The sequence below is a fragment of the Paralichthys olivaceus genome, chromosome 3 (genome assembly GCF_024713975.1).
Source record: "Paralichthys olivaceus isolate ysfri-2021 chromosome 3, ASM2471397v2, whole genome shotgun sequence".
NCBI lineage: Eukaryota > Metazoa > Chordata > Actinopteri > Pleuronectiformes > Paralichthyidae > Paralichthys > Paralichthys olivaceus.
In genome coordinates this window covers 7160747-7188099 of record NC_091095.1, presented here as the reverse complement: position 1 = coordinate 7188099, position 27353 = coordinate 7160747, and the positions used below count along the sequence as shown (strand labels likewise).

The following is a 27353-nucleotide window of genomic DNA, read 5'->3' as shown; positions in this document are numbered from 1 at the left end:
AGTTTAATCATGAGCCACTCTTTCCTGGATGATCGCACACAGGCAGTAAGTAATCCTATGAGTAGAACTGTTTAAAAATGAACTGCTAAAAACAGATTACTTTGATTGATCTAAAAAGTTATTCTCACACCCTGCAGGACTCCAGCCTGGTCAGATGTGACAGTCTGGATGCTGGGTCAGGGTGTAACAGGGAGGTGATTGACCACATGACCTTTGACGTCGAGGGCTCTGACCCCACAGCAAACCTTGAGCCCTCACCAGCAGAACTGGCTCAGTGTGAGGCTGAAGTGGGGACGCTGCTCAGCATCATCGCTGAACTGAACAAGAAGATGGGGTCACTGAAGCCCCCAAGGTAACATTAATGGAGTGTCTGATGAGATGTGAGAAAAGCTTGTAGCCTAGGAGGGTTTGATTAATAAAAACGGTTTCTACTCTTCCTCTGCAGTGAACCAAGGGACCTGAGACCACCAGGACCATCCAGGCCTTTGGTTCCTGACCTTCTGTCACACAGGCTCGTCAGAAGAAGCCCAGAGACACAAACTGCTTCTGCTGCCGCATCTAAATCTCCACTGACTGACAGAGGTAGGCACCAGCACTGTGTAACCTTCCTTGTGTTCAGTAGACCTCATCCTTAAATCCTGTGCACCTGTACTATGGTGATATTACCTCCCACCAAACAAGACAAATGTACTGAAAATAAGTTTTACGTCCGAGATAACAACTAATGCATTTTTTAAAATATTCTCTCTAAGTCTGAAAGAAGAAAAAAATATAATCTTCGCTCTAAGTCTGTAAAGTACAATAAGTTATGTTTTTAAAAAAGCAAACACACAGTAAGATGAGAATGGCAAAAGATATTCTCATATTTCTGTATGAAAGAAAGATTTTATTCCTGTAAAAATATTAAACTGCCTCTCATTTTGTTTGGCTGCACATCTACTTTTCCTCCACTAGTGGGCACTGGTGTAGTCTGGACCCAGCTGCAGGAGGTGTTAGCTTCAGTGGAGGACTCCATCAGCTGTAGAAGAACCTGGGCCGCCCCCATAACCAGCTCTGACCACGAGAAGCACAAAGAGCATCTGAGAGCAGCTCAGGAGAGCTGGGTCAAAGCCACTCAGGTGCTGATACATCATGACCTGTTTCAATTGCTGTCATTTCCTCTGAAATTAGGCCACATTATCTAAAAATGTTGCAAAAGCAACTTGATCCTGAGAATTATTCATTTTAGCCATTCGATAAAAAAAATCCAAAATTAGGTATTGCTGTGTCTAAATTGAATGGTTCATTTTAAAAGATAAATACACCAAAGTTCAGGTTCTCCTTAGACTCCCATCAGCCCCTTGAGTATCTTTGTTTCACTGTTTGCAGATATTAGAGGAGATGGAAAACGAGTTTGGGATATCATGCCCGTCTGTCTTACCAAAGGAGCTCTATCAGGGGGACATCCTGGATCTGGAGAAACACGGCTCTCCTCTCAGAAGCATCTTGCACAGTCACCAGGAGGAGCTGGGGAGAGCACAAAGCACCATCAGCCAGATGGAAGAGGAAAGGAACAAGGTGGGAATCACTCTGGTTTCAGTTTTCTTTATGACAAGGGTAAGGTTAAAAATGTAAAAAGAAAGAAAGAAAGAAAGAAAGATGAGATTGGAGGGTTTAGTCAGAGTGATGTAGACATCAGACAATGAGCCGTCCCACTTCTCTTGTCTTCCAGCTGATTAGTCTCCATAAGGCCTGGAGGTCAGGCAGCCGCTCTCCTTCCTACCGGCCCACAACTGGATCTCTCAGTCCAGACGTGGGCTCTCCTCCCTTCCCTGGTTCTCCTTTACTGCGCAGAAGAACATCCAGAGGTCTAACACCTCTGTCTGCTGCTGGAGACGGCTCTCCGCTGGGCTCTGTCACCTCAGGCAGCCCCTGTCCCAGCCCCATCGGTCTGGAGACCGAGACAGAGCGACTGAACAGGTGAGTGTGAGGAGGAGCAGCCCGGGATGTTTCTTGATGCTGTTGAGACTGCACCATGTTTTTTAAATACTATATTTATAAAAAACATCAAATAACCTGAGATACTGAAGAGGTACTTACACATAAAGTATGCAGAGTAGATTTAAAGCCTGATACAAAACATTAAGTAACAACATGGCGGTGGTCAGCACTTCAAATTAAGAAGGTTCTTTGAATCCTGGTTTGGCCGCAGCCTCTCTGTGTGGAGTTTGCTCTGGCTTCCTCCCACAGTCTAAAGACGTAGACTGGGATTAGGTTAATTGGAGACTCTAAATTGACCGTGGGTATCAATGTGAGTGTGAATGGTGATTTGTCTCTGTCCTGCAATATGCTGGCAACCTGTCCAGGATATACGCCGCCTCTCGCCCAATGTCAGCTGGGATTGGCTCCAGCTCCCTGTGACCTTTAAAGGATAAGTGGTATAGATAATGGATGGGTTTTTTTGTTCTATTTTGACAAGTAGCCAATACAATTTGGCTGGAATAATTACCCTGAACATCTAAGAAGCCAGTGATTCTCTGAGGTTTAGCTCAACCAATCTTGTAGTAGTGTAAGTGTCTCTTCTTCCACAGCTGCATTATTTGTGAAATCACAAATATATTAATTTGTGAAGTCGGCCCATCACTTCCTCTTAAGATTTTCATTCTCCCTCTCGTGCAGGTACATCGAGAGGCTGAAGGCCAGAAACGAACGTCTGACAGCAGCTCTGGAGCGGAGGAAGGGAGAGTCGGAGCAGATCAGCGTTACACTCAGCAGACTTGAGTCCGACTGCTCTGCCCTGCAGACAGCTCTCAAATACTGGTACTTGCACAAAACAAACCTGTCACACCAGTGTTACAAAGTCGTTTGATGTGTGTCACAATAACAAATCTATCAATCAATCTAAAAATATTAAGTGGACTTTTTCTCATCCGGTGAGGACCTGTTGTTTTTGTGGACATGATTGACAGTGAGGAGTGTGAGGAGGCCTACAGTGAGCTACTGTCCCTTTATGAGGCCAAGAAGCAGCAGAGCATTCCTCTGCAGACGGACCCAGCAGGTGTTTGACTACCACTTTTTTATACTGCTTGCACTCATACACAATAGGTATGCAGGTCATGCACACACACTGTTGGACTCACAGTTTTTTTCCCCTCATCAGAAGAAGTCACTGACAGGCAGCAGGCCGACAGTCCATCGTCTGAGCTGAGAAACATGGGAAGTGATGAGCTGTCCACCTCCTTCTCAACAGCAGGGGTCACAGAGGAGACAGAAACACAGAGTCACACAGGGCAGAGGTGAGTTCATTAAGTACTGTTACACAATCAAGCTACATAATAAGATTGGTTAGAAAAGAGAGAAAGAATGTTTAGAAACATTCTACACATCATTCTCTCCCTCCACCAAAGAGTAACGTTGTATAGACTAAAAGATATTAGAGATGGCTCAGTGCAGTGGGAAAATAATAGATTGTATTGAACTCAAATATGAACATTTCCTGGTCCATGTTTTTGTCTAATCAGTCACTACCTGTAACTCCACAGGACACCTGAGCTGCCGAATCGAGAGACTGCTCTCCGTCAGCAGATTGAGCATCTGAAGAGGGAGCGGGCAGCCATTAGCCTCCCTAAACCGAACCAGCAGCAAGAGAGCAAGCTGAGCCCTGAAACCAGTCACCCAGCTGGGTCGAGAGAGGGACATGTGACCAGGGAGAACTTCAGACCTCTTGATGCCAAGAAAGAGAAGGCATCCCTCTTCTGTGAACTCATTTCTGTCAGGGTAGGAACTGTGTGCTTACGGTCTGTGCTTACATTTGTTTAATGAAGTGTCACGATTCTATTTTACAGGGAGAAATTAATTCATGAACACAATACAGAATTATATTTAAAATGGAATGAGATCAAAATCATACAAAAGTACATGCAGTGGGGACTTTGAACTTTCACAACAGACTCGGAAATGGAGGTAAAACCTGCTAGTTTGGATAAAATGGCTACATTTTGTGATCTGTCCACCATTTTGGACATTCCTACTTCACAGCTTTGAAAATCTTTATACATTGTGGTTAATGGTTTAACTGTTTTGTTTCAGGAGGAGATGTCAGATCTGAGATCTCTAATCCGCCTCAAAGAGAAGGAGCTGAGGTGTCTAGAGTGGAGTTTAATGGCCCAGAAAGCTCAGGAAGCAGCTGGAGTCTTTGTGCCAGAAAGTCTCCGAGAGGAACAGGAGGATCGTAAGACGGAAAAACAGGTAGGAGACACTCGTACAGCAGCAACAGAGGTTTTTTTTTTTTTTTTTTTTATTCAAATAAAACAAAGTCAAGGTGAAAAGAGAAAGCAGGAGCAGGACTTTGGTCCACTGTGACCGACCCGATTCAAATCTGGGTGCTCCACGTGGGAAATCACACGTCTACCAAAGCAGGATCCCTTCAGGCCACGAAGGATATTTTGGTTCCACAAGGTCTTCTGCTGCATTGTCCTGTCGCAGCTGCAGCAAAGATTTCTTTTGCACCATGCACCTCTGTCACTGTCGAATGACGTAGATCTGAACAGCTACTTTACGCTAACACAACTTTCTGTCAAGCTCTCTGTGATCTTACACCGCACAGGTTTGGTTTTCTGGAAGCCGCAGAGTTTTTTGAGGAGTGCTTCTAAATTTCCTTACAACTGGCTATTTTCTTCATAAAGATTTATTTTAGATTTTCTTTTAACTAAGTGGTTTGATCTGCACATGGTCAGATCTCTTGTCCTATACACTTCTTGATTCCTACTTTAGATGAAAATTATTTTAGCTAAAATCAGCTCAGTGAACTCTCCTTTCCAACCTTTATATCAGTTGTCCCTGACCCAAGGGTCAGATCTGAGCAAAGATAATGCAAGAGAAATCTATAGAGTTGCAGGGTGATTAACAAGACAATATATTGCCTTCCTTTTGTAAATATTATGTTAATTTCTTCAGGCCTTTAAAAACATTTTAAATAAATGGTCCATGAGGAATGAAATCATTTGAACTGTTCAAGGTTGCAGTTTAGATGGTTACAAACCGAAAAGAGTAAACGTTGCTTTAGATGAGTGTGTAAACCATGTTCATCTCATCTCTGTTAGATTGAATGTAAATGTGTTTGAGCTTCTAAGATAATCTGAATGTTATGTTTCAGAGGTTCTGTGAGGCTGCAGCTAAACTGGGTAGTGACGGAGACATTGTTGAAGCTCGAACCAGATCCATTCTGAAAGAGCTGCAGGCCGTCCTACAAAGGTGAGGTATTCTGTCCTTAATGCTGCATCCTAAATTTAACCAGGTTCTTTTAATGATATGTTGTGTATTCGCAAAATGAGACAAAAGGAGGTACATACAAACCAGATGGATAGTAAACACAGTCGATGTGTGGGTGAACTAGTTGTGAGATACATTCAAAAAGGTAAAAACCTTAAAAGACATTTTGCTTTGTATTTATAAGGATCAATCGACTTAGTTCCTATAGAATCTCTGACATTGTCACCTGATCAAATCTGATTAAGATTCAAAACATGCAGCTTATGGATGTAGTCAGTGTAAAATGAATCATCTGACACTGCTGGTTTTGATCTGTTGCTTGGAAACAACATCAGCAAAAACACAGACCTTGGACATAAACAGCTTCTCATTCATTCTGTCAATCAGGTGCTTCATAGAGCGTCATTTTTCTCATCTGATCTTGAGCTGTGAATACTTCTAAACAAAGCTGCTGCTGTAAACAGTCTTCAGTCTTGCCATCAGGTCAATGACACACCATTAAAACATTAACGATTCTTCTTTGAGGAAATATCGTCGGTGCCTCAAGCAAACATGAAGATCTTGACAGTACTTCCTCTCTTCTGTTGCATCTGATCTTACATTTGCTTTCAGGGAACAAGCCCTGAAGAAGAGATTAGCTTTAGTCCATGACTCATCAAACACAGCTCTCTCTGAAAGAAGAGACAGTGGAGAGTTTGCCCGGCTCACACAGGCTCACAGGTAAAAAGAGAGAAAGTATTCAAAAGAAGCATTTCATCCTCATCTTCATGCAACCAAACTGAATCTAAAAAAGGACAAATTGTGTGTGTGTGTGTTTTCTGTTCCAGTAAAGCTTTGAACTCGTACCGGCAGATTCGCAGAAAGTATCGGGAGCAAGTATGGAGGCTGGAGCAGAAAGTGGCAGCCATGACGGACAGTCAGCACAACCAGAGTGGAGCTTCAAAAGCTGCAGTGGAGGCCGTGGAGTGGAGGAGGGAAGAGACTGTTCTGTGATTCTTCACTTAGAAATTATACAGTCTAACAGTCTAACTCAACTATATATAGTTTATATCCTTATATATCCTGCTTATTCCCTCTACTGATAGTGTGTAAAGTGATAATTATGACCAAGCACAATCTATTTGAACTATAACACACAGAGCTTTGTATTCTTCTTGTCCATGTTGATAACAGCATTCAAACATTCACAGTGCAGAGAAAGCATGTGAACCCCTGAGGCTAATGACATCAAGAAGCTTACTGAAGTCAGGAGTTAGCAAACCAGTCAATGAGTGTAGATATTCATCTGTCCAGACTTCAACAACAACATGTTTCTAAATGGAGATCATTTAGTACTGTGGCTATCACCTCACACCTCTATTTATGTTGGACACTGTCTTTTCTCAGGAATGTTTTAAATCTTGTTATTTTGTTTATGTGCTCTTTTACACAGAGCATCTATTGCACTTCTGTCCGTCCTGGGAGAGAGATCCCTCACATGTCACTCTCCCACAAGTTCTTCCTCACCCTGATTGAGGGTTAGGGACAGAGGATGTCGCAACTTGTACAGATCGCTAAACCCTATGAGGCCAGTTGTGATTTTGGAATATAGGCAATAGTTATTTTATTTTACAATGCAGATTGCACAGTGAGGTTGAAAACAAGCAGCTAAAGCCAACTCAAACTAGTTATTATTTTCCTTGGCCCTATATCTGTCAACACAGTGATGACATGTAAAGCAGTCGGTTGAGCTCTGGAGAGGTAAATATAGAGTATGTGGGGCAGTAGAACATGGAAACGCAGTGAATTCCCCCGGTTCAACCCCTTGTGAGAGTTGCCAATAAACCGAAGGATTTCAGAGCTTAACTTGTCTAACAGGACTCACACATCACAAGACACATTCCTCATTTCAGAGAAATAGCTGTCATGCAGGCATGAATGTGTTGGGCTGACTCAAGGACTGAGCCCACTGAGGATCGCGGGACTGACCTCCACAGCGCACATGTCCTTTCCTTTTTTTCCCCCCATACAAGCTGACTCAATAAAGCCTCGGCTGGCCGGCCATGCTGCCGTAACAATGCTCCGAGAAATGGGGGGGAAGGGGGCCGGGACAATGGCTGAAGTGCACACAAAATGTACGGCCAGCCCATTTGTCTTCTTTGCACTTTCATAGTTCTCTTCATCTTGTTCTCTCTGCTTCCAGTCACTGGTCAGATCAACAAAATTGTATACAAAAATCTCTCGTGGTATCCAGACATCCAGATCAACCTGTGACCATGGATTAGTCACAGGTTGCACGTCTTTGAGTTGTAATTCAGTGCAACTAAGACTTTTTCATGTCAAATGTATAAAGAGGGGAAAAAAACACAGATTTCCCACATAATTCATGGATCTTAATTGAAACAAACGAGGCACATTATAGATTACTATGACATATTATAACTGATTTCTATGAGTGTGTGCAATTAGATGCAGCTTAATTGAATTTAAGGAATTGGCGTATGTGCTCTGCTAAGTGCCATTCTAGTTATATGTAGTACAACACTAATGTCAAAGGGAATTCACCTTGATGGTCTTGGATGATGCAGATTGCTTAAAACAAGCACAAAACTAGTAATCTACACAAGAGGAATCTAGAACCAGTTTGCCTTTGAGTCAGCCCTTTGAAGGCTTATCTCTTACAATCTCCTCATAACCATCTTCTTCTCTTTACATCTCACTGATAGCTCAATTTCCCTCCACCCCCCATCTTCTCTCCTGGCTCATCTCTCATATCTGTCCCCTCTCCCCCCTCCAGCCGACCCTGTGCCCTGACCTACCCAAGCCGGTCAGCTGCAGCTGTGACCGGCGGTCAGGAGGTTAAGGCAAAGGTTGAGTGTCACACCCACAGGGTCACAACGGTGCCTGGCTGTTGTGTTATGCTGTGAATGGAAGGTTCAGAGTGCCAGACGAGGTGGCGAGTCCCTGACGCCCTGACTCTTGCCTGAGTTTGCCCTTTCCCGAGCAAAGGTCAGCTCGCAGGGCCTGTCCTCTGCACTGCCCCCATACCTCCAGGTCAGCATCGCTATTGTTGTGATAGCTGCCATTAGAGCAGATGATACAATTATCGTTCCATTTTGTGTTTCCTCTCTCTGAGGTCTGTGTTGAGCCTCTGAGTTCATCAAAGCTTTTTAGATGACATGACTGTTGTAACCTCAGGGGGACTCTTGTATAGAAAGGGACCAAAAAAAGGTAGAATAAGACAGAACAGCATAGAACTAACTTGAGTGAAAGTATTTAGTACCGCCTCACGTGAGGTGATATATAATTACTACTCCATCTGATTTCAACAGTGACACTGCCAAAATGTCAGAATATATACCTCAATTATATGTGTGAGTGATATACAGCACTATCATATTGTTAGAATATTACTGCTGATGATTAATGGGAGCAGCATTTTAAATTTTTAACTGGTCGAATTTGAATCATGTTAAATTTCTGTATTTTGAGTTGTTAAATATCGTGTATATTAAAGTGTGTTGTTTTTATTCTTTATTGTTTCCAAAAACAGAATAGGAAAAAAGCACAAAGTTTAATTTATGACAATAACAATACAATATTGTACAGTTTCACCAAAATTGTAATTTAAAAAGTGACTAGCAACCACAGCTTATACATATTTATCTAATCTAAGAATAAATGATTCTGACATGAGTAGAAATACTCAAGTAAAGTGGTACCTTTGGAATTGCTGGAGCTGTTTTATATCAATCTAACACAAATATCACTTAAAAATGTTTTGACATTATCTGTGTGGAATTAAAGTAACCTTGGTTTAACCTTGACCCCACATGAAAGTGTAAAAGGTCTTATCTAATCTCCCTCATGATTACGTTACTGCAGATACTGTCTGTGAAGAATTGGCATTGGAAAACATTTTATAAATGTGCACTAAGGACTGAGTACGATAAGGGAGTTAAACAGCATGAGAACTAAATGATTCTGGTATTTAAGAGCTGAAACAATGTCATCATGTTCACTTCTATTCACCAAATTTCTGGACACATTTCAACCCCCACATGTAACAGCCAGTCAGGCAGTGTTTTTAGCCTGGGAAAAATACCCAAAGCATTATTAAACGACGACAGGGGCTGTCAATCAGTGTGGGGGTGGAAGCAATCACACACACAAGGACAAGCGCGGGGGGGTAAGTGACCTAGGGGTTTAGGGTCAACTAATTTATTCTCTGCATCCGTTCCTCATTTTAATAAGTTGTTCCTCTGTAAGCTGTATAAAGAGATCATAGCTTGTACCTTCATCCCTGTGCCCTTTCTTTCTTAAAGCCATTAGCTCACCTGTCACAACCACTCCATATCCCTTCTCATCTCCTCCTCCTGTCTATACCTCTCTCTGTTCTCTGCTCTGTGCGGCGGGACGCTGACATGCTGACCTGACACCTCTCTCCTGAGCTTTCTGACCCCGTCTGCCCGTGTAGAGGTCAGGACGATGGGGCGCTATCAGCGTTGGACGAGCGCGAAAAAGAGATTTGACCTCAATCAAACGGCCTATCACGTCCGCTTTGTGCTGGCACCCACTCAAATAATGACGGCAAACGGCTCAAGCCAAAAGGCCACCTCAGCGTCACACTGCCTCCACATAAAGAGTGAAACCTTGTTGCATATCATTGTTATCTGGTGAACAAGCCCCATTAATGGGATTTTCATGCCTAAGATCCTATCATAGGATTGCATGCTTGTCAATAAGTTGTTTAATGCCTGACATTCATCCTTTTTAGACTTTTATTATTTGATTTCTCTCTTCTGCACAATAATATAAAAATAAAACAGCTTAGTTTCGAATAGATTTGGTATTTAGTTGGTGCCTTACACCTCCAGGGCAATCCATCTTTTCAGAGGAACGTATGTTTTTTGTGTTGCACGGAAATCAACTTGCAGAGACTTGAATTTTGCTTGAGATTGATTTTTTAAATATTTGTCAAAGTGGCTTTCTCATCATATGATTATGAAACATAATGAGTGTTCACCTGTATTCACCCCTGAATCCTACCACTCAACTGCAATGAATCTTAAGCTGCTTCCAGACGTGCACTGAAGTCTGAGCCTTTTCCCGAAACTTTCCGGAAGGGGCTGTATAAGAGAAAACAAAAGTCAGAGTAAGTTGCTCTCGACATTTTCCGCAGCTTGTCCTGCCAGCCCCCCGGTAGAATAGACCCATTTCTGGACATTGAGTTGATGACTGAAAACAACTTCAGTGAGCCGGTGTTTTTCATTGCAGTCAAACACTACACAGATCAGTGTCCAGTCCAAGAAAAACAATCTGCAGAGCAGATGAGCTAATGAGGTCACTCAGCTCGTCAGCTTGTGTGCGGTAGATTACAGCAATAAGGTGTTTAGAGAGGAAAGGCGGCTGGGGGAGTGGCCTGGGCCTAATCCTGTTAAAGCATTTGAGTTGTCTTCACTGAGCTGATTAGGTTAATTTTCTGTCATCCTCAGCATCTTAGTTGACTAATGTCTGTCTGATAGCAGAGGGCACATCAGGGAGTAACAGATTGGACGCAGATTTACAACAGATTGAAGTTGGCAATTTGGAACTCGATCAAATTGTTGTGGCTGCGCAAAGTGTTAGGTTAATGCCCTGTCTGAAAATGTCAGGCTTCGTTGGCGCTCATATGCAAAGAAGCTCATCTTTTAAAGGGGTTATCTGCTGACAATATATTGACAACAAGTCAATGGTAATCACTTTACATCTACAGGAAAACATTTAGCTCCAAAGTTTATTTTGAATAACAATAACCTCTTCAACCTTTTCAGCTGACACCTATATTGTCTACACAATAACAATTCAAACCATCTGAGTTTGTTTTTTTATCAACACATACACCATGGCTGAGAACAAAGGAGACGATCTTCATGGGGCACATAGACTGTGAAGGATGGTTTACAGCGACTTTATGTGATCAGCATTACCAGCTTGTCCCGTCCACACTACTTTCGCCTAGCAACTGAGCTGCAGTTGGACATGACGAGAAAGTTTTAATGCCCCTTGGTTTTTCAGCATGGGTTAGCTGTTCGGTGTGAAGCATCAGACGTCTCGTCTCTTTTGCAGGCACTGTGACTTCTTTGAAAAACCAAAACGCAATGAATTCAATGCTGAGAAGGAATCACCTGTTGCAGCCTTTGTTTCTGAGGGATGAAAGAACATACTGTATTTGTCAGCCACATTTTGAGGAGCCTTCAAAATGGAAAAATCTAGTTGTGCCGCTGCAGAAAAATGATGCCTCTGCCTCTATCCATACAATTATCAAGGAAAACATCTTTAAAAGTTACATGAGCTGCTTTGCTTAGTGCGCGGCCAAAGAAAATTTGCATTTGATATTTAGAACTGTATATGATAACGTGGAACAATAACATTACAGAAGACAGAAGGTCAAAATTTGCAACTGCAGTTTGCTGAACTTTCACATAAATTAGATCGGACTTCCCGTAGGAGTCAACTAACGCTGGTACATGGTAATTTTATATGAACAGCAGGTCAAATGAGAAGGGCACATGTACTGTGAAAAGTGTCACTTGTAGTGATGAACCCACAGAGCATTATCACCCGAATCTTTGGTTGCCCTCTGCCCCAGTGAGGGTTCCAGTGTGTGTCAGCTCGTTCTGTTTTAATTCACTCTCACCGATCATCAGCTTCACTTCTGGACACAGCGGGAACCTGTTTTTATACAAAGGAAACCACCAAACTGCAAAGAGACTAGCTGCTGAAAATAGTCCACGTTATTAAACAAGGTAAATCCCACTGAGGTCAACAACCTTTATTTCAAGAGAAACCTGCACAGGACAGCAGCATTTCAAGTTTTAGACAAAACAATACAACATTCATCCATCTCGCTTATCCTTTAGAAGATCTCAGCGGGGGACTGACACACCCTAGACAGGTAGCCAGTCCATTACAGGCCTGACATTCAGAGACAACCAACCATCCATGCAAATGTTCACACAATGGACAATTTAGAGCCTTAACCCCAGCACATGTCTCTGGACTGGGGGAGGAAGCCAGAGTACCCAACAGTCCCCTCAACATCGATCAAGCCGCACCAAATTGCACACTTACAGATATCAATTAAATATACCTGACTATTTTCATTAAGATCCTATAATATTCACTGGGATATTGGTGAAAAAGTTCCCCTCATTGTCCGGGTCCATGCCAAAATTTAATGGTGTCTTTCTTGACCCATTTCCCATCATTTCGCAAAGTTTTGTGGAAACTTAACTGACAAACAATTACCTCTTCAGTGGAAGTAACCAGGTGACAATGGAGGAGGCTATATTAAAAAAAAAGAAAAGTAATAATTAGATTAAGCTGCTAAAATGAACTGAAAAACAGTGACGTCAGTAAATGTTACTTTTCCTGCAGAACGTGTTAATAAGCAGAAATTAAAGAGGAATATTGCATGTAGTAATACTGAAGTAGGATTATGTATTAAACAATGTTGTATGTAGCAATACTGAATATCAGGGATCAAGGTTGAATAAGAGTGACGGTTTATTTTCTGTCTGTTTAACATTGGCCTCATTTAGTGTTTTCTTATCTTTACAGCAAACACATGGAAAAAGGCTTCTCTGCCGTTACAGTAAACACGTCTATTGACTCCTCTTTATACAATGGGCTGATACCTCGTTCACAGTGAGCACTTGATAGCTGATTTGAATGACAACAAAACGCACCAAATGGGAAGTTTCCCACCACCTACAGCAGGTCCTGGGTGGGGAGGCGGGCAAATATTGATCGGACACCGTGTGTTGCTCCGGAGTCACCCCAGCAGATGTTTTTCTGTGGCAGGTTCCACTGCCCTGTTTATTTTAAATTGCTCCGTCATTCGCTCGAGGTCAAAGGCCCGAGGATGGAGAGCGTGTTGTGAGAGGAAGGTTGGACAGAGAGACGGGAGGGTGAGAGGGGAGAAGATGATTTTTTTCTTCTGGGTCAAAGGGCAGCGGGGCTAATGAGGAAGGAGCAGGGAGTCATGTGCTCTCGCTGGTTCATTCAGAGTTACTCCTCAGAGTTAAAGTTTAACCCCTGTTCTCAAATTCCTCTACACTTTAACTAATGCAGTTAACACACTACCAGACTAATATACAGTCCACCACCTACACAGAATTGATTCAGTCCTCTCAAACTAGGGTCAAATTCGGGGAATGCACAAAACAAACTATGAAATACGAGTGGCTGTACTTTTCTAGCATTGTCTTAAAACAGCAGGACGTTTTTTGAAGCAGTTTAGCAGGGAGGATGAGTTTTCATTGAGTACACTGTTTACTTAGAATATCATCTGACACAAGCCTCTATAATCTCCTCGGTTGAAAAGATTATAGAAGCAGAAACCTAAATCTCTGCTGAACAGGTGATCAAAATGCAGCAGCACTAGCATCCATTGGGATTTAAACTGGTTCAGGCCCCCTTGAAATTTATATTTTAATTTTTTAAATCGACTTGTGGGCATGTTATCTTATCTTTTGTATCAACAATAAATGGGACTCAAGGACAATGTGTGTTTTTCTTTTTGGTTTGTTTTGGTCTCTTATCTTATTTAGTGATTCCAGGAAAATGTAATTTCATTCTCCCTGCACTACTTTTGTATGTCTGGTAAAATGACAATAAAGTCTGAGTTGATTTGATGTGTGAAAGGCAAACTTAAGAAAATGTTCAGACCCAATTGTCCTGCTAGTATTCACTTACAAAGAGGTCATTGTTATTCGGAAATAATCCAGTGCAATAACTAGTAAATGTTGAGTCCTGATTGTATATATTATTTTAAGCAACACATTATGTAGCTGCAGAAAAACACAGGATCAAAAACTAAATATTCTGTGAAAATCCTCTAGTTTCTACATGAAATAAACCTAAATTAAAAAGTGTGAATTAACCAGGGATGTACGTTCAGGTCTCTGTGTGGGTACAGTGTTTGTTCATTGTTCAGGTGAGTACATTGAATATTAATCTGCTTCACTCTGCACTGACTGTTTTGAGAAAATGCACAGACTCTGTCACAGTTGACTTCACGCTGAGAGCAGCTGCATTCCTGACCTGCAGTTCAAAGAGCAAGGAACACACACACACACACACACGTCTACTAACTCCCAGGTATGTAAGGCATATGTACATTTGCAAAAGGGCACCAGCATGTTCTTACAAAAAAAATACCACACAATGAAAAACACAGGGATCGTATAACTGCTGTAACTGATAACTGTAACGGCTACAACAGTCAGACACAAGTGTGACTGAGACTCTGTTCTTTCAAACACTGCAGCTGCTGCAGGGCTGCAAACATGAACAGTCGTGTTCTGACTTCACACTGCAAACCTGAAGAAAAGTCCTGCAACAGAAACATGTGGAGACAGAAAGGTCAGTGATCTGACCTCTGAGAAATGTGGTCCTCCTCTCACTGCATGTTTCAACTGATCACACTTGATTATTTCACTAATCTCCACAATGATCAATTACATCATTCCACATGTCCCTGAACATTAGAAGCAAATCGTGTTTTCCTTTTAACTGTGTCAAGGTTTTTGTTTACAAAACCCTAACCCTAGAGATTAAACCAACTCTGGAACACGATTACAACACCAAACTTCATTCCCAAATAACATTTTAATTAATGTAGGTGTTAATGTAATAATGATTACAGTACTCTTGGGTTAGAATGTCAACATGTTATTGGTCATTATGTTCCGCAAAATCCCATCAAAAGATCTCTAGATTTTTATATATTGAAGATGTGTATGTATATATATATATATATGTCAAAGATTTGTTCATATTACACTCAAGTATACTGAGCACCACATATTTGATTTTGTTCCACTTTATATCATACAATAAAAGTCAAAGTTTTTGTGAAATGTCCTTATGAAAACAATGGTGATTTTTCAAAGTACCTGTAATCTATATACATTATAAAAACATACATATTTATATTTTTATATTTTATGCATAAATATATTGTATTCTTTTATATCCCTCCTTTTAAGATATTGTTCTCATTTTCCAAAACTTGTTTTTGTTTGTTACGGTTTGAGGAGAAAATATCAAACACTCCTCCACAGGGTCTGACCGCTGCAAACACACATAGACAGAGGCTTAGAGGAAAGCAGTAATTCAACTTGCAGCAGCTTAGTTTGGCCCTGATAACCTCTTAACCAAACAAAAGGCCTATCCATGCACAATGAGTCTCGCTGTGACGGATGTGGGCTAAAGTTGCCTTATGCTCACATTAAAGAGGCTGAATTAACCTAACTGGAAAAAAAAACCCTGCCTAACGTTTTTTTTTATGTAACTCTATGCTGCTTTAACATCTGTACATTTCATATATTCATTTGAAGGTCCAGGGGACAAACTGTTTTGTCATCTAGGAGGAATTCCTGTAAGACCATGTGATGAGCAAACACTTTTTGGTACATAGAGGTTCTTTTAAGCAGACATGTTTGTAAGCAGCAGTGAATACCTTCTCTGTGGGTTTTTTCCCTCCTGCGTTTGGAGGCTGTTATTGGAAACCTTGGTTGCAGGCTCTGATTGTTTATTTTGTCCTCCCTTTTTGTGAAGACCTTCACATGACAGTGCTGTTGGTACGACAGACAAAGCAGGCAAGAAATTCCACAGGAGCAGTGCCTAATGCCAAGACGAGAGATAAGTTACCCAGAGAATCATAATTGGGTTTGTAAAACAGAAAGAGTTACATACAGTAACACAATGCTTTTGTTTATACAATGAATAATGCATAGTCTAAGTTAAAGGGATGTGCTACTAGTTTTAAGGCCAGTTTACTATATTAATGTATCTGTTTGTGGTTGTGTTTATGTAACTTAAAGCATTTAGTTGAAGTTGTGAATGAAATTTCAACATTGTCTTAAAAGGTGGCAAAGAACCTTCTGTTTTTGTTTTAGCAAACATGTCAACTTAATTGAAAGAAACATGAATATAACAAAACATAAAAATACAGCCCAGCCACCCCATTCCCCAGATCCAGGCCACTGACCCCAACAAATCAGCACTGCAAAACATCCTTGAGGTTCATTGAGTACCATGATTCCTTCACTCTAGAGCACATGAAAGGAACATTCTTATCTTATTCACATTTCATCAATACCAGTTTTTAGTGCTTCAAGAGATTTAGCTGTTAAACCGTCTGTGAACACACAAACTTGACTCAGGATGCAAACCGCGTTCTGCAGCGTGACTTGTTGTTTTTTCAACCCCATCCATGTGCAGAAGTGAGAACAAGTCACAAAAAGTGAACTTCCTGTAAATGGGCTATTGTCAGCACAATTTACGGACCATGTATTTCTACGTTGGCACAAGCCTCGGCGCCTCCCCTGCAACCCTCAAAGGGCGAGTGGTATATAGATAATGGATGGATGTAATTCTAGGGGTATAAACAGGCATACTGACCTAGAATCTGTTTATGACAAATAAAATATAGCAAGATGAGATCTGGTTACATATAGGAAACTAAATAATTTGGTCAATGTTAGGGAGCTATTTTGGTTACTGTTATTAAAAATTAAATTATTTATAGCAAGCCTCTAATCAGAGGTCTTAGAACATAATTTCTGCATTTTCTCTGACCACATTTTGGAAATAAATCAAGAAGAATTGCAGAATTGTCCAATATACGTACATTTTGAGCAAAAAGACAGGATATCTTGACCTCTCCTTCACTGATATTACTCATTCTTAAAAAAAAAAACACTTTATAAACACACAGTTCTAAAGCACCATTTTTATCAGAAGTATAACCAGCACCATACAGGACCCTGCAGTTCCCCAGGATCTCTGGCCTCTTTCACACTGACCTGTGAGAGTGTGCAGCAGGTGTGAAAAGGAGCCGGTGGCGTATCATATAACCTTTTGACAAGTTGCTCAACAACAGCGGGCCCTCCCTGTTATTATTGGGTCAACAAAGTCGGAGGAAGTCTTAAGGATTAGAGTGGAGTGGAGAACATGAGTGCGAGTGCCATGCGCTCGCTGTATGTCGACCAGTGGACCCCCACCCCTCTTTGTCTTGCGGCAGTGTTGAGGTTAACTACCCCTTGGTCCCGGGCTGGCCTGAGGTCAGGAGGAGAACAGGCAGCCAGTGTGTGTGTGTGTGTGTGTGTGTGTGTGGCTGCAGCCCACTCTGTGCTCTTTGACTCCTCTGGCCTTATAAGGCATCCAGTGTCATGGCAACGGCAGGGCTTGAATAGCAGTGTCAAATCCCTCAGCACACAGACACAGCTCACTCTCTCGAAAGGAGGGAGCGAGGCAGAGACACGCAGAGAGAGAGCGAGTGAGCGGGGATCGAGAGGAGCAGGAGAGGAGGCTATCTCTCCACCACAGCGTCTGGCTTTCACTAAAAGGTCTGTGACGGTGTTTTTCCTGCGCTTGTTTGCCTAATTTATTCCTGCGGGGGCCAGCAGAAAGAAAAGGCGGACAGGGAAAAAAAAGGACAGACGGAATAGTAAAGAGTGCAACAGAACACCGTGACTCGCTGACAGGGAATGCAGAACGGTTCTGGCCTCTGGTTGTTACTGCTGGATGGACAAGCACTGACAAAACGAGAGAAGAGAGGAGTCTATGACTGAGGAGACTGTTGAACTCGGCTTTTGTTTTGGCTTGTTGTTTTTTCTGTGACATCTGAGCCTCTGACACCACAAACTCTGGGGAGTTGGAGGAGCCACAAGAAAACATAATTTCACCACAGACAACAGAAGAGCACGAAGTCCTTTCATGAACTCTGTTGCTGCAGAAACCACATTTTCCAGGACTAAAAAAAAGAGTGTATTGTCTTTCTCACCACGCTTCTGATTTAAATATCAAGAGGTGGGATCATTGTCTGCATATGTTTCATTTCAGGGCACAAAAGTGTTTCTGAGCCAAACTGCTATTTGTGTATAAACGCTAAAGTCACACTGTGTTCGTATCCTGTCAAAAAAACAAAGACAAGGGCTGAATCCAATTCCAAAACTCCCCAGACTTATTTTATTAAATTTTCAAAATAAAATAAGATCTTATTTCTTCCTCCTCATCGCTATCACTTCAATTACAGCCTTGACAAGTCAAGAGTGCGTCTGGACTAGAACTGCCTCAGATCGGCAGATAACACCTCTGCACGGCAGGAACTGGTTGGACTAGTTTATAAGTTGGAGGAGAGGGCAGGGCAGTTTAACCCTGCCTAAAGGAGCACTGTGTTATTTTCCTCCTACTTGCTTGTCCTTTTGGGAGAAAGTCATGCGCTGAGAGAGAGGGGCTGACCCTTTTTTATTTGAACACTGACTCTTGTTTTGTCCCTCGCTGCTATGCTTATGGATAGGTGAGGTGAGTTTTTTTTCAAACTTCTTTTAGGGGGGGAGACAGAGAGAGAAAGTGAGAGGGAGAAAGAGGGAGTAATTTATTGTTTCCTGTGAAAAGAGCAAGGCTGCGCCCTTTTCTCCTGCCTGAACTCTGAACCACTAAATGTGTGTCTGAAGTTTTCTCAGACCTTGGGAGCCATTGATCGGAGGTCAGGGCAGAAAACAGAGGGGTGAAAGACAAGAACAGAGCGAGCAGGGGGATTAAAGAAGAGAGAGAGAAAACAGCACTGGGAAGGACCTCCAGGTCAGTCTAAGCAGACGGCAGAGGAGAGGAAGGTCAACACGAAGGAGCCCAGGACAACTTTTCATCACATTTTTGGACAATTACAAACCTGGAACCACTATCTTCAAGTGTGGAAGCAATTTTTAAACTTTGAGGGTAGCTAGGAGCTGGGGGCACAGGGCGGGTCTGTGAATGATCCATTCACAGGACTGCACGTCTCAGAGAATATGGCCATGGTGAGCGGGGGATGGGGAAACCCCAATGGGGACACTAATGGACTGGGGGAGAAGGCTTACCTGAAGAGGGAGGAAGAGGACGGATCGCCCCAGGCCGGCAGCAGCGATGTGGACGTCGGGGACGATGACAAGTCCTGCGTGGTGGACTGTGTGGTGTGTGGGGACAAGTCCAGTGGGAAGCACTACGGTGTGTTCACCTGCGAGGGCTGCAAGAGCTTCTTCAAGAGGAGCATCAGGCGGAACCTCAACTACTCGTGCAGGTAGGGGCTGCTGGGAGATTGAAGTCGATGTCTTATTTTATTTACATGCAACGATTCAGATTGAGTTAGACAAGGCACATTTAATAAATCTATCATCTTTTTGGATCCATTTGACTCAAAAGTTTGACCTTTATGTAATTTTTTAATAATACACTGTAGTTTTAAGAACATGTAAGTGTTAATCAATATATTTGACAACAATGATAACTCATTCTGGGGACACAATACACAATAAGTGGATGCTGCCATATAAACAGAAAATGGATAATATATGATATTTAAGTAAAAGACATATTTAATAACATAAAATATGTCTTCATAGATGAAGTTGTCCCAAAATCCTTAATGTTTAAGTTCTTAAATCTGCAGACAAATACGTTATGTCATAAATAATTTACTGCGTGTTTATGAAGTTTACATCTTAACAAGCCATTTCATGGACATTCAAATTCACAAAGGAAACAGCAAATGATTTGTTCCAACCTTGGACATGTCTCACAAACAGCCCTTGGACAGAAAAAAAATAAAAGAAATGAAAGCCCTGAGAGACAGTCATGTGAGGATGGATTGCATCAGAAGGTCAACATTCCCATTACTCTTCACCACAGGAACACAATGTCACAACTCTGCTCTCCGCTCTCACACACAGAGCCTTCAGCTACCGAGTACAGTTATTTCTTCCACATAATAACGCTCTGTCTGAACGGAAGGTGTCTGTGTAGAGGTTTTGTCACATCCAGGGCTGGAAAAAAGGGCTCTCTTGTTGGCAGACCTCGTCCTGCTGTAAATGGCAACGCGAGGGCGTGTATGGCTGATGATTTACAAAGGTCACAGCCTTGATAGCTTTTCAGCTCACACAGTTCACTCATCACAGGGGTCAGCGTGAAGAGGAGGGGGGCAGACTTTCATGTTGGAAATAATTTAAAGCTCTATGACTGGTTTCCAAATTACTACCATGAAATATTACAGCTTGTTAAAGGTTTTTTTCAGCTCAAGTGTTTTATCTTTTGTTTCCTATGGGCAGATCAAATCGAGAATGCCAAATCGACCAGCATCACCGCAACCAGTGCCAATACTGTCGGCTGAAGAAATGTTTCCGAGTTGGAATGCGAAAAGAAGGTATCAGATCGCTGTCACCCATGTTCACAGCAGACTAACATTGTTTTTTCAGGATTAGTTAACAGACAAATCAAGCAGTGAATCATGTCGTATTAGTCTCTAAGGTTAGTGTTGGGTTTCCAGCTTTGACATAGATTTAAGATTCTACACAGAGCGGCAATAATCAACATTTCTATTAATTAACTATGAGTTGAATTAAAACAGGGCTGGGCAATAAAATATGTTTCATCAATAGTAAAGTGACAGAGGTCCAATATATATCAATATAATACATTGTGTAAGCACAGTGAGGAGGTGTAACACATAATCTGTTTGTTGTTTGTCAGTCTCTGCCATGAAAACGAGATTCAAACCCCGACCTTCACTCGGGAGCAGAAATCTTTAAACTAAGAAATAAACTAATATTTGAGTTTTGTCTTGATTCTGGCCATTTTCCCAAACTAAAATCATAACGTGAAGGGGACTGTTTGTCCTAGTTTCACCTGACTCAGCTCTACGGAGCTTTTTAGCATCTTTCCACTCACAGTTTTGGTTTTGAACAACACAACTTAACTGCTTTGGTTTTCTCTCATCACTCTCCACCAGTTCCATTCCATTCTGTTTACAGAGAACATTGTCATATAAAAACTCCCCGTTTACAACACACAGGATCATTGAACTGCCTCAAGGACCGAAGACATGTCCCCAAATAATGAAGACAAATCTTTTACACCCATTTCTACACGGTCATACTTCTGTCTGTGTACTTACATTCGTGTGACAGGAGGAGGCAGCGTTCGTTCAAACAAGCTAAGCTAGCGACTTAGCTATTAGCAACAAAATAAACGACCCGTACTCCGCGTGCTCACCTGTTTGAGCGTGTGCGCGCGCAACTTCCGGTAGAGGAAGCGAGGCAGGAAGAAAGATGGAGGACGGAGGTGAGCTCTGATGGCGCCATATTACTTTTCTTATCGAGATTCATGTTTTCAAGTGGAACTCGGCTAACAGCTAACTCCCATATTGTACTGAAGGTCTTTTCTTTAAACAACTTTATCAGCAGTGATATGTACAAACAAGATAAACCGCTTCAGTACAAGTTCAAACTAAAGACATAAAAACAAAATGTCCACATGCATGAATAAAGAGACAATCCACAAAATAACTTATCAACATGCACAATTTATATTCCTAAAAAAAGCATATAAATTTGAATTTACAGTATTACAGCAGCAAAGTCTAATATAAGGTAATATAGAAAAATATGAATGCAATAAGACCTAAATATATACAGTCACTGTAAAAGATTACAAAGAAAACATAACACAGATATAAATACAAAATTGTGAATATGAAATACACATTTCCGAAGAAATACAATTATACACGTCATGAGCTGATAATATTAAACTTTATTTATACGTCATTTTTCAAAACACAGTCATTTTTCCAAACACGTTCACATAAGTGAACGTTATCGTAACTATGAATTAACTGTTATAAAATAGTATCAAGTGGTTAAATATCACCAATTATTATTATATGCCCCCCCCCCCACACACACACAGAAACCTTCTTTGAGAGAAACAGCCGCTGACATTTGCCACTGATCCAAGCACAATATTTATACTGTAAACCAAAGCATGTTTTCACGCTGGTGCTCGACTCCCTGCAGCTGTTGTGCTTCAGGGACGAGGGGGCAACTGGAGGCGTTCACGTCTGAACCTATAGAAAAACTGAAAAGAACTGCTGCAAGTTGGTGAGAACACACCGTCTGTCTCTCGTGATGATGCCGTATAACAAATGAATTCCAGTTTCTAATGTTCTTCATCTCAGGGCTGATTAAGAACCCTGAAGGGCCTGGTGTTATTATTTTCATTTCAATCAACAACCCAACTCTTAATTATTACCTCACAAAATGTTTCTGTGTTTGAATTTACTGCTGAGGTCTATAAGAAGTCTGGTGACGGTGAAGTCTGTAATTGTGTTTGAGCGTAACCCTTCTTGTATTTCAGTCTGTCAGTGGACACCTCAACCACTCCTATACATAATGTGCTCTGAGGTGACAGCGTGCCAGCGGTTATATTGGGCCTGGTTATTAATGAACCATGCTGACCATGGCAATGACGCAGGACGCACTGTTTCCACATTAACTGGAACGCCGGTGTCACCTTTGACCCTGTCAGAGAAGCCGCCACGTTGACAACTTCAGTCCCTTTTTTTGGCACAAGACAGAGCACTCACCTTGGGATATTGCCATTAGATTTGAATCACTAAGAATTACAAGGAAATAGAGCTGTGTCACCATACATGTATTTAACTGATTCTTTACACCTCATTATAATTGGTGGTGAAAGTAAATTTATTTCATACCTGGAACTATTTTAGTATTGATGCAATCAAAGGTTTGTCATATATTATCAGTGATAACATTTCACACAACACTGATGTGAGAAGTATTTTAAAAGTGTAAATGATAAAAATAAAAACCCTTTTCAGTTATGATACTTCAAAGATTTAAACTCATGTTCCACAAATTAAAAAACAACATTTCAAATTAAAGGCTTTCAGCTGTGATTTTATTATGTCCTTGAACTAAAAGAGAACCAGATGACACAGTACAAACTTTAGTACAGTAATTAAGTATATGTCGTTACACTTCACTCCTGCTTCAAAAACACGTGGTTTTATTCTGAATGTCTCTTTGTAGAGAGTGAAGGAAAAATGTGATGTTGTTCAGGCACTTCATCAGATTCTCACTCTCTTGCTCTGCAGCTGTCCAGCGAGGTCGCATCCCTCCGTCTCACTCAGGCATCAGTCCAAACTCCCTGGCAGGTGGAGTCGGAGGAGTGGGGCCCGGTCACCTCGGGGCAGAGTATTTCAACGGGCAGCCTGTTTCAGATCTCATCTCCCAGCTCCTCCGGGCTGAGCCGTATCCCAGCAGCCGTTACGGGGGCCCCTACAGCCAGGCACAGATGCAGACATCTGCGAGTGGGGCCTCCGTCATGGGCATTGACAGCATCTGTGAGCTGGCCGCCCGGCTCCTCTTTAGCACCATTGAGTGGGCCAGAAACATCCCATACTTCCCAGAGCTGCCTGTTTCAGAGCAGGTCAGATGAGACATATGTTGAGATGTCTGCTTTTCTGTTCTTTGTTTGACTTTTCAATGCAGATTGCATTAAAATTCACTTGCAAAATTGACAGTCAAACAACATAGCCAACATTTTAATGTAAAATCCTACCTGGTTATATCTACAAGTTATGATCTGGCCCATAACAAAGTACTAAAATGCATAACGGCTGAATTCCATTTAGCTGCTTCCGTTTCAGGGTCATGACATTGTTCACATGTCACATTGTCATAGTTTACTGGGTCACTTGAATAAAACATCAATGACTTTATCAGTAACACTTGTTTCTGCTGTGAAAACATCTATTCAGACCCTCCTCAACTCTTAAGTAACCTAACTTCCAATTGTTCCTACAGGTGGCGCTGCTGAGGTTGAGCTGGAGCGAGCTCTTCATCCTGAACGCGGCTCAGTCCGCTCTGCCTCTGCACATGGCTCCTCTGTTGGCCGCAGCTGGTTTCCACTCGTCTCCCATGTCTGCTGAGCGTGTGGTGTCCTTCATGGACCAGGTCAGGGTTTTCCAGGACCAGGTGGACAAGCTGAACCGGCTGCAGGTGGACTCAGCTGAGTACAGCTGCCTCAAAGCCATAGCACTGTTTTCTCCTGGTAGGTTTGGTAGATGGTTCACAAGATTATCTAAGTGATTAGAACAACAGTAACTGGATGTATTTACTGTAAACTATCTTGTATATATGAAGCCAAAACACAAATGTCTGTGTTAAACACGGTCAGTTTCTAGGTCAAGAGACTAAATCCTTGCCAGTAGAGGAATTTTGATTTTGATCTCTGACCTGTTTGACAGAAGGTTAGAAAAGAAAAAAGCTTTAATATAACTTTTTTCTCCTGCTGATTTGCTGTCATACCATGAGTCTCATGAAAATATTAATAGCTCAATCGTAGCTCAGCATAGACCAGAAACAAGGAAACACGCCCACCTACTAACTTTTAAGCACATTCATTATCTTATTAAACTATTTTAATGTGTGAATAAAAACAATGTGTGACTTTACAGTTAACGATTATCTTTGTATTCAGTCTCTGGAATTTACCATGAAAATGTTCTAAATATAGCCCACAAAGCAGAAAAGAAGACTCAAGCATAAAACAGAAAGTTTTAAACAGACTAAATTTCTGAAATAAACTCTAAACATGCAAAAGGAGAGAAGCAGGAAATTAAAATGTCAATATCCTCTTTTTCTCGGCTTTACAGATGCATGTGGTCTGACAGACCCGGCCCATGTGGAGTCCCTGCAGGAGAAGGCCCAGGTCGCCCTGACAGAGTATGAAAGAATGCAGTACCCCAACCAGCCTCAGAGATTCGGCCGGTTACTGCTGCGTCTCCCTGCTCTGCGCGCCGTGCCGGCCAACCTCATCTCTCAGCTCTTCTTCATGCGTCTGGTGGGCAAGACACCCATCGAGACGCTGATCCGAGACATGCAGCTATCAGGGAGCTCCATCAGCTGGCCCTACGTCCCGGGACAGTAAACCCCGGTGGCACCAGAGTGAGATGAACTGAGATCAGATGGGAAGCTCACAGAGATGACACACGAGTACAAAGTGAATGTTATGAATACAAACTGAGTGTAGACATCAGTATTTCCTCACATAAGCCTTGTAAAGTTTGGTGGTAGTCACACCGAAGCTGCTTTCAGGGACACAAAAATGTACTTTTGTTTGAGGCACTTGACAGTTTTCTCCTCCGATCTCTCTTGGTCTCACTCTGGATAGAAGACAAACAGGGCTTTAATTAAAATGCAGACTCTAACATGAGGCCATGTGCCTATACTACCTCCTTCCACATCACCTCATATGTGACTCAGTTTGAACCCAGGCCTGAGTGTTTTCCCTCTGCTTTGTTTTTGAGTCAAACTGAAGCCACTTTCCACAGACAGAGCTTTATATCGTCACACGGACACCGTTCAAGTTGTGTCATGTTTGATATGTCGATGAAATATCAGACGTTGTTACCAAATGTATCTGTGAAGACTGAAAAATATCACCTTGCACAGAATTAAAACAAAGATAGGTGTGAGCATTGTACTGCAGGTTCTACTCTGTAAAGTACTACCAGTGTGCCAGATGGGAAATGTAGTATCGTACCAGAAGCTTAAAATGATTGTATTTTGAGAACAATTATTGAACAATGGGACGAGATTCTGAAACGCTGTTGTTTTGAAACACTGCTCCTAAATGTACCTTCCCCCACTGCGGGAACAAAGTGATCTGGGCGCTGTCGTCATGCCCACGATTCACATCACACTCACGATCAGATTGAAACTGAAGTGTCATCAAATATCGTAGAAATATGATGATTATCTTACATTTGGCAACACTGAGTACTACCAAGAAATATTTTGTCTGGTATATGTTTAAGGGCAGAGTTAAACATTTTGGGGATTATGTTTACTTGCTTTCTTGCTGAGGGTTAGATACAAAGACACTTATCTCATGTCTGGCTAGATGGCTAGCTGATGCTAACAAGCAATTCAAATTTTTTTCCCAATTTGTTAAAAAAAAAGGTTGTAAAACTGAGAAACTGAAATAATTTTTTACACTAGGCAACTATTTTTGAGAAGGTTACTGGTCGAAGTAGTTCCACATAATTCTGCATTAACTAGTATGTTTTTTACGCTTTTTGTTTCTGTCAGAGTTATTAAGAGTTTTTAGCAGCAATCCCGGTGGATATTTTATCTATGAACAAAACGAGGCTAGCTATTCCCCTTTTTTCCAGTCTTTATGCTAAGCTAAGCTAATCAGCTGCTGGTTCCATCCTCATATTTACTCTACAGAGATGAGGGTGGAATCAATCTTCTTATCTCATCCTCAACCATAAAGCCAACAACTTTATTTCCCTAAATGTTGAACTTTGCCCTCGATGTAGTAACGATAGAGTTCTTGCAGTAGAAAGAAAAGTGGAGGTGAATATGCTCAGACACACCCTGGCTCCCTCAGTCACATCCCTGTCCAACATTATTACCTCATGTTTTATACATCAAAGATTCTATAGTGAACTGTTCATGTACTAATAATATATAAAGGGATCAAATTATCATTATCGCAGAAACCACAAAAATAATATTCTCTCAAAGAGCCGTCTGTCCTCCAGACTTCAGCCAAAATATGTTTGAATGTTTTAAAAATGTAAAGTTTGATGTAAGAGGACACCTGAAGTTTATCGTATCATCTTACAGGGAGCTGCACTACATCAAATTACTCACATGCTTTTCTGTTGAATCTCTGCAAACTGTTTATTTTGCTTTTATAAGGGCAGAGGTGGTTCATTTTGTCACATGTTTGATCCCCTTTCAAAAGCATGTCCTATTGGACAGCGGTTACTATCATATCACCTGCTTACGCAAGGTCCTTGCATGTTGCGTGTTGAGGTTTAAAGGTAACGTTGTTTGTTGGTACTGAGATAAACGGTACGGTACAGCGTAGTTCATGAGTGTTGATGTCATGAACAGCAGCTCGATGTCACACGTGTTTTATCTTTCCAGAGTAATTGAGTGAAAGACAATTGTAGCTTTTAAAGTTTTGTATCACCTTTTCTTAAGTCATAAACAAAGGTATCAATGACCATGATTCCTGAAGCAGCTCATCGTGCTCTCGCTGAATCACTCTGTGTTATTTGTTGGAATGTAAACTAGTGATTTGACTGTTTAGCTTTGCATTTAAAAGAAGTTTGTTTCTATGACCATGCCAAAACTTAAAAAAACTAATGCAAAAGAAGTTCATATAGCTGACTGGTTATTTTTGCATTATTGGAAATAAAAGAAGAATCCTGTACATTC

General features: G+C 41.6%; 3 protein-coding genes across 5 annotated transcripts in view; 2 read left to right on the top strand and 1 right to left on the bottom strand.

Moving 5' to 3' along the window:
• The window catches only part of ushbp1 (Usher syndrome 1C binding protein 1), an 8510-nt gene extending 881 nt beyond the window's left edge, over nucleotides 1-7629 (top strand). Inside the window, exons 2-14 of one of the 3 annotated variants that reach the window (XM_020098372.2) lie at nucleotides 138-352; nucleotides 446-582; nucleotides 955-1118; nucleotides 1369-1557; nucleotides 1712-1959; nucleotides 2659-2799; nucleotides 2949-3037; nucleotides 3140-3275; nucleotides 3522-3756; nucleotides 4069-4227; nucleotides 5135-5232; nucleotides 5863-5970; nucleotides 6078-7629. In XM_020098372.2, the coding sequence (XP_019953931.2) occupies nucleotides 138-352; nucleotides 446-582; nucleotides 955-1118; nucleotides 1369-1557; nucleotides 1712-1959; nucleotides 2659-2799; nucleotides 2949-3037; nucleotides 3140-3275; nucleotides 3522-3756; nucleotides 4069-4227; nucleotides 5135-5232; nucleotides 5863-5970; nucleotides 6078-6243 (2085 nt within the window). In that variant the 3' untranslated portion in view covers nucleotides 6244-7629. The remainder of the gene's footprint in view (nucleotides 1-137; nucleotides 353-445; nucleotides 583-954; nucleotides 1119-1368; nucleotides 1558-1711; nucleotides 1960-2658; nucleotides 2800-2948; nucleotides 3038-3139; nucleotides 3276-3521; nucleotides 3757-4068; nucleotides 4228-5134; nucleotides 5233-5862; nucleotides 5971-6077) is intronic. The other 2 variants (XM_069521729.1, XM_069521728.1) reach the window with 2 other exon arrangements.
• Nucleotides 1-19279, bottom strand: part of babam1 (BRISC and BRCA1 A complex member 1) — a 24788-nt gene extending 5509 nt beyond the window's left edge. Inside the window, exons 1-3 of the mRNA XM_020098376.2 lie at nucleotides 19140-19279; nucleotides 3120-3218; nucleotides 1421-1506 (exon numbers count right to left, since the gene is read on the bottom strand). The gene's annotated coding sequence lies outside the window, so the exon portion shown is untranslated. The remainder of the gene's footprint in view (nucleotides 1-1420; nucleotides 1507-3119; nucleotides 3219-19139) is intronic.
• Nucleotides 17496-27353, top strand: LOC109636601 (nuclear receptor subfamily 2 group F member 6-like). The gene is made up of 5 exons (XM_020098374.2): nucleotides 17496-19339; nucleotides 20364-20458; nucleotides 23210-23544; nucleotides 23922-24168; nucleotides 24773-27353. Exons 1-5 carry the CDS (start codon nucleotides 19071-19073, stop codon nucleotides 25045-25047), a joined length of 1221 nt encoding a protein of 406 aa, XP_019953933.1. The 5' UTR covers nucleotides 17496-19070; the 3' UTR covers nucleotides 25048-27353.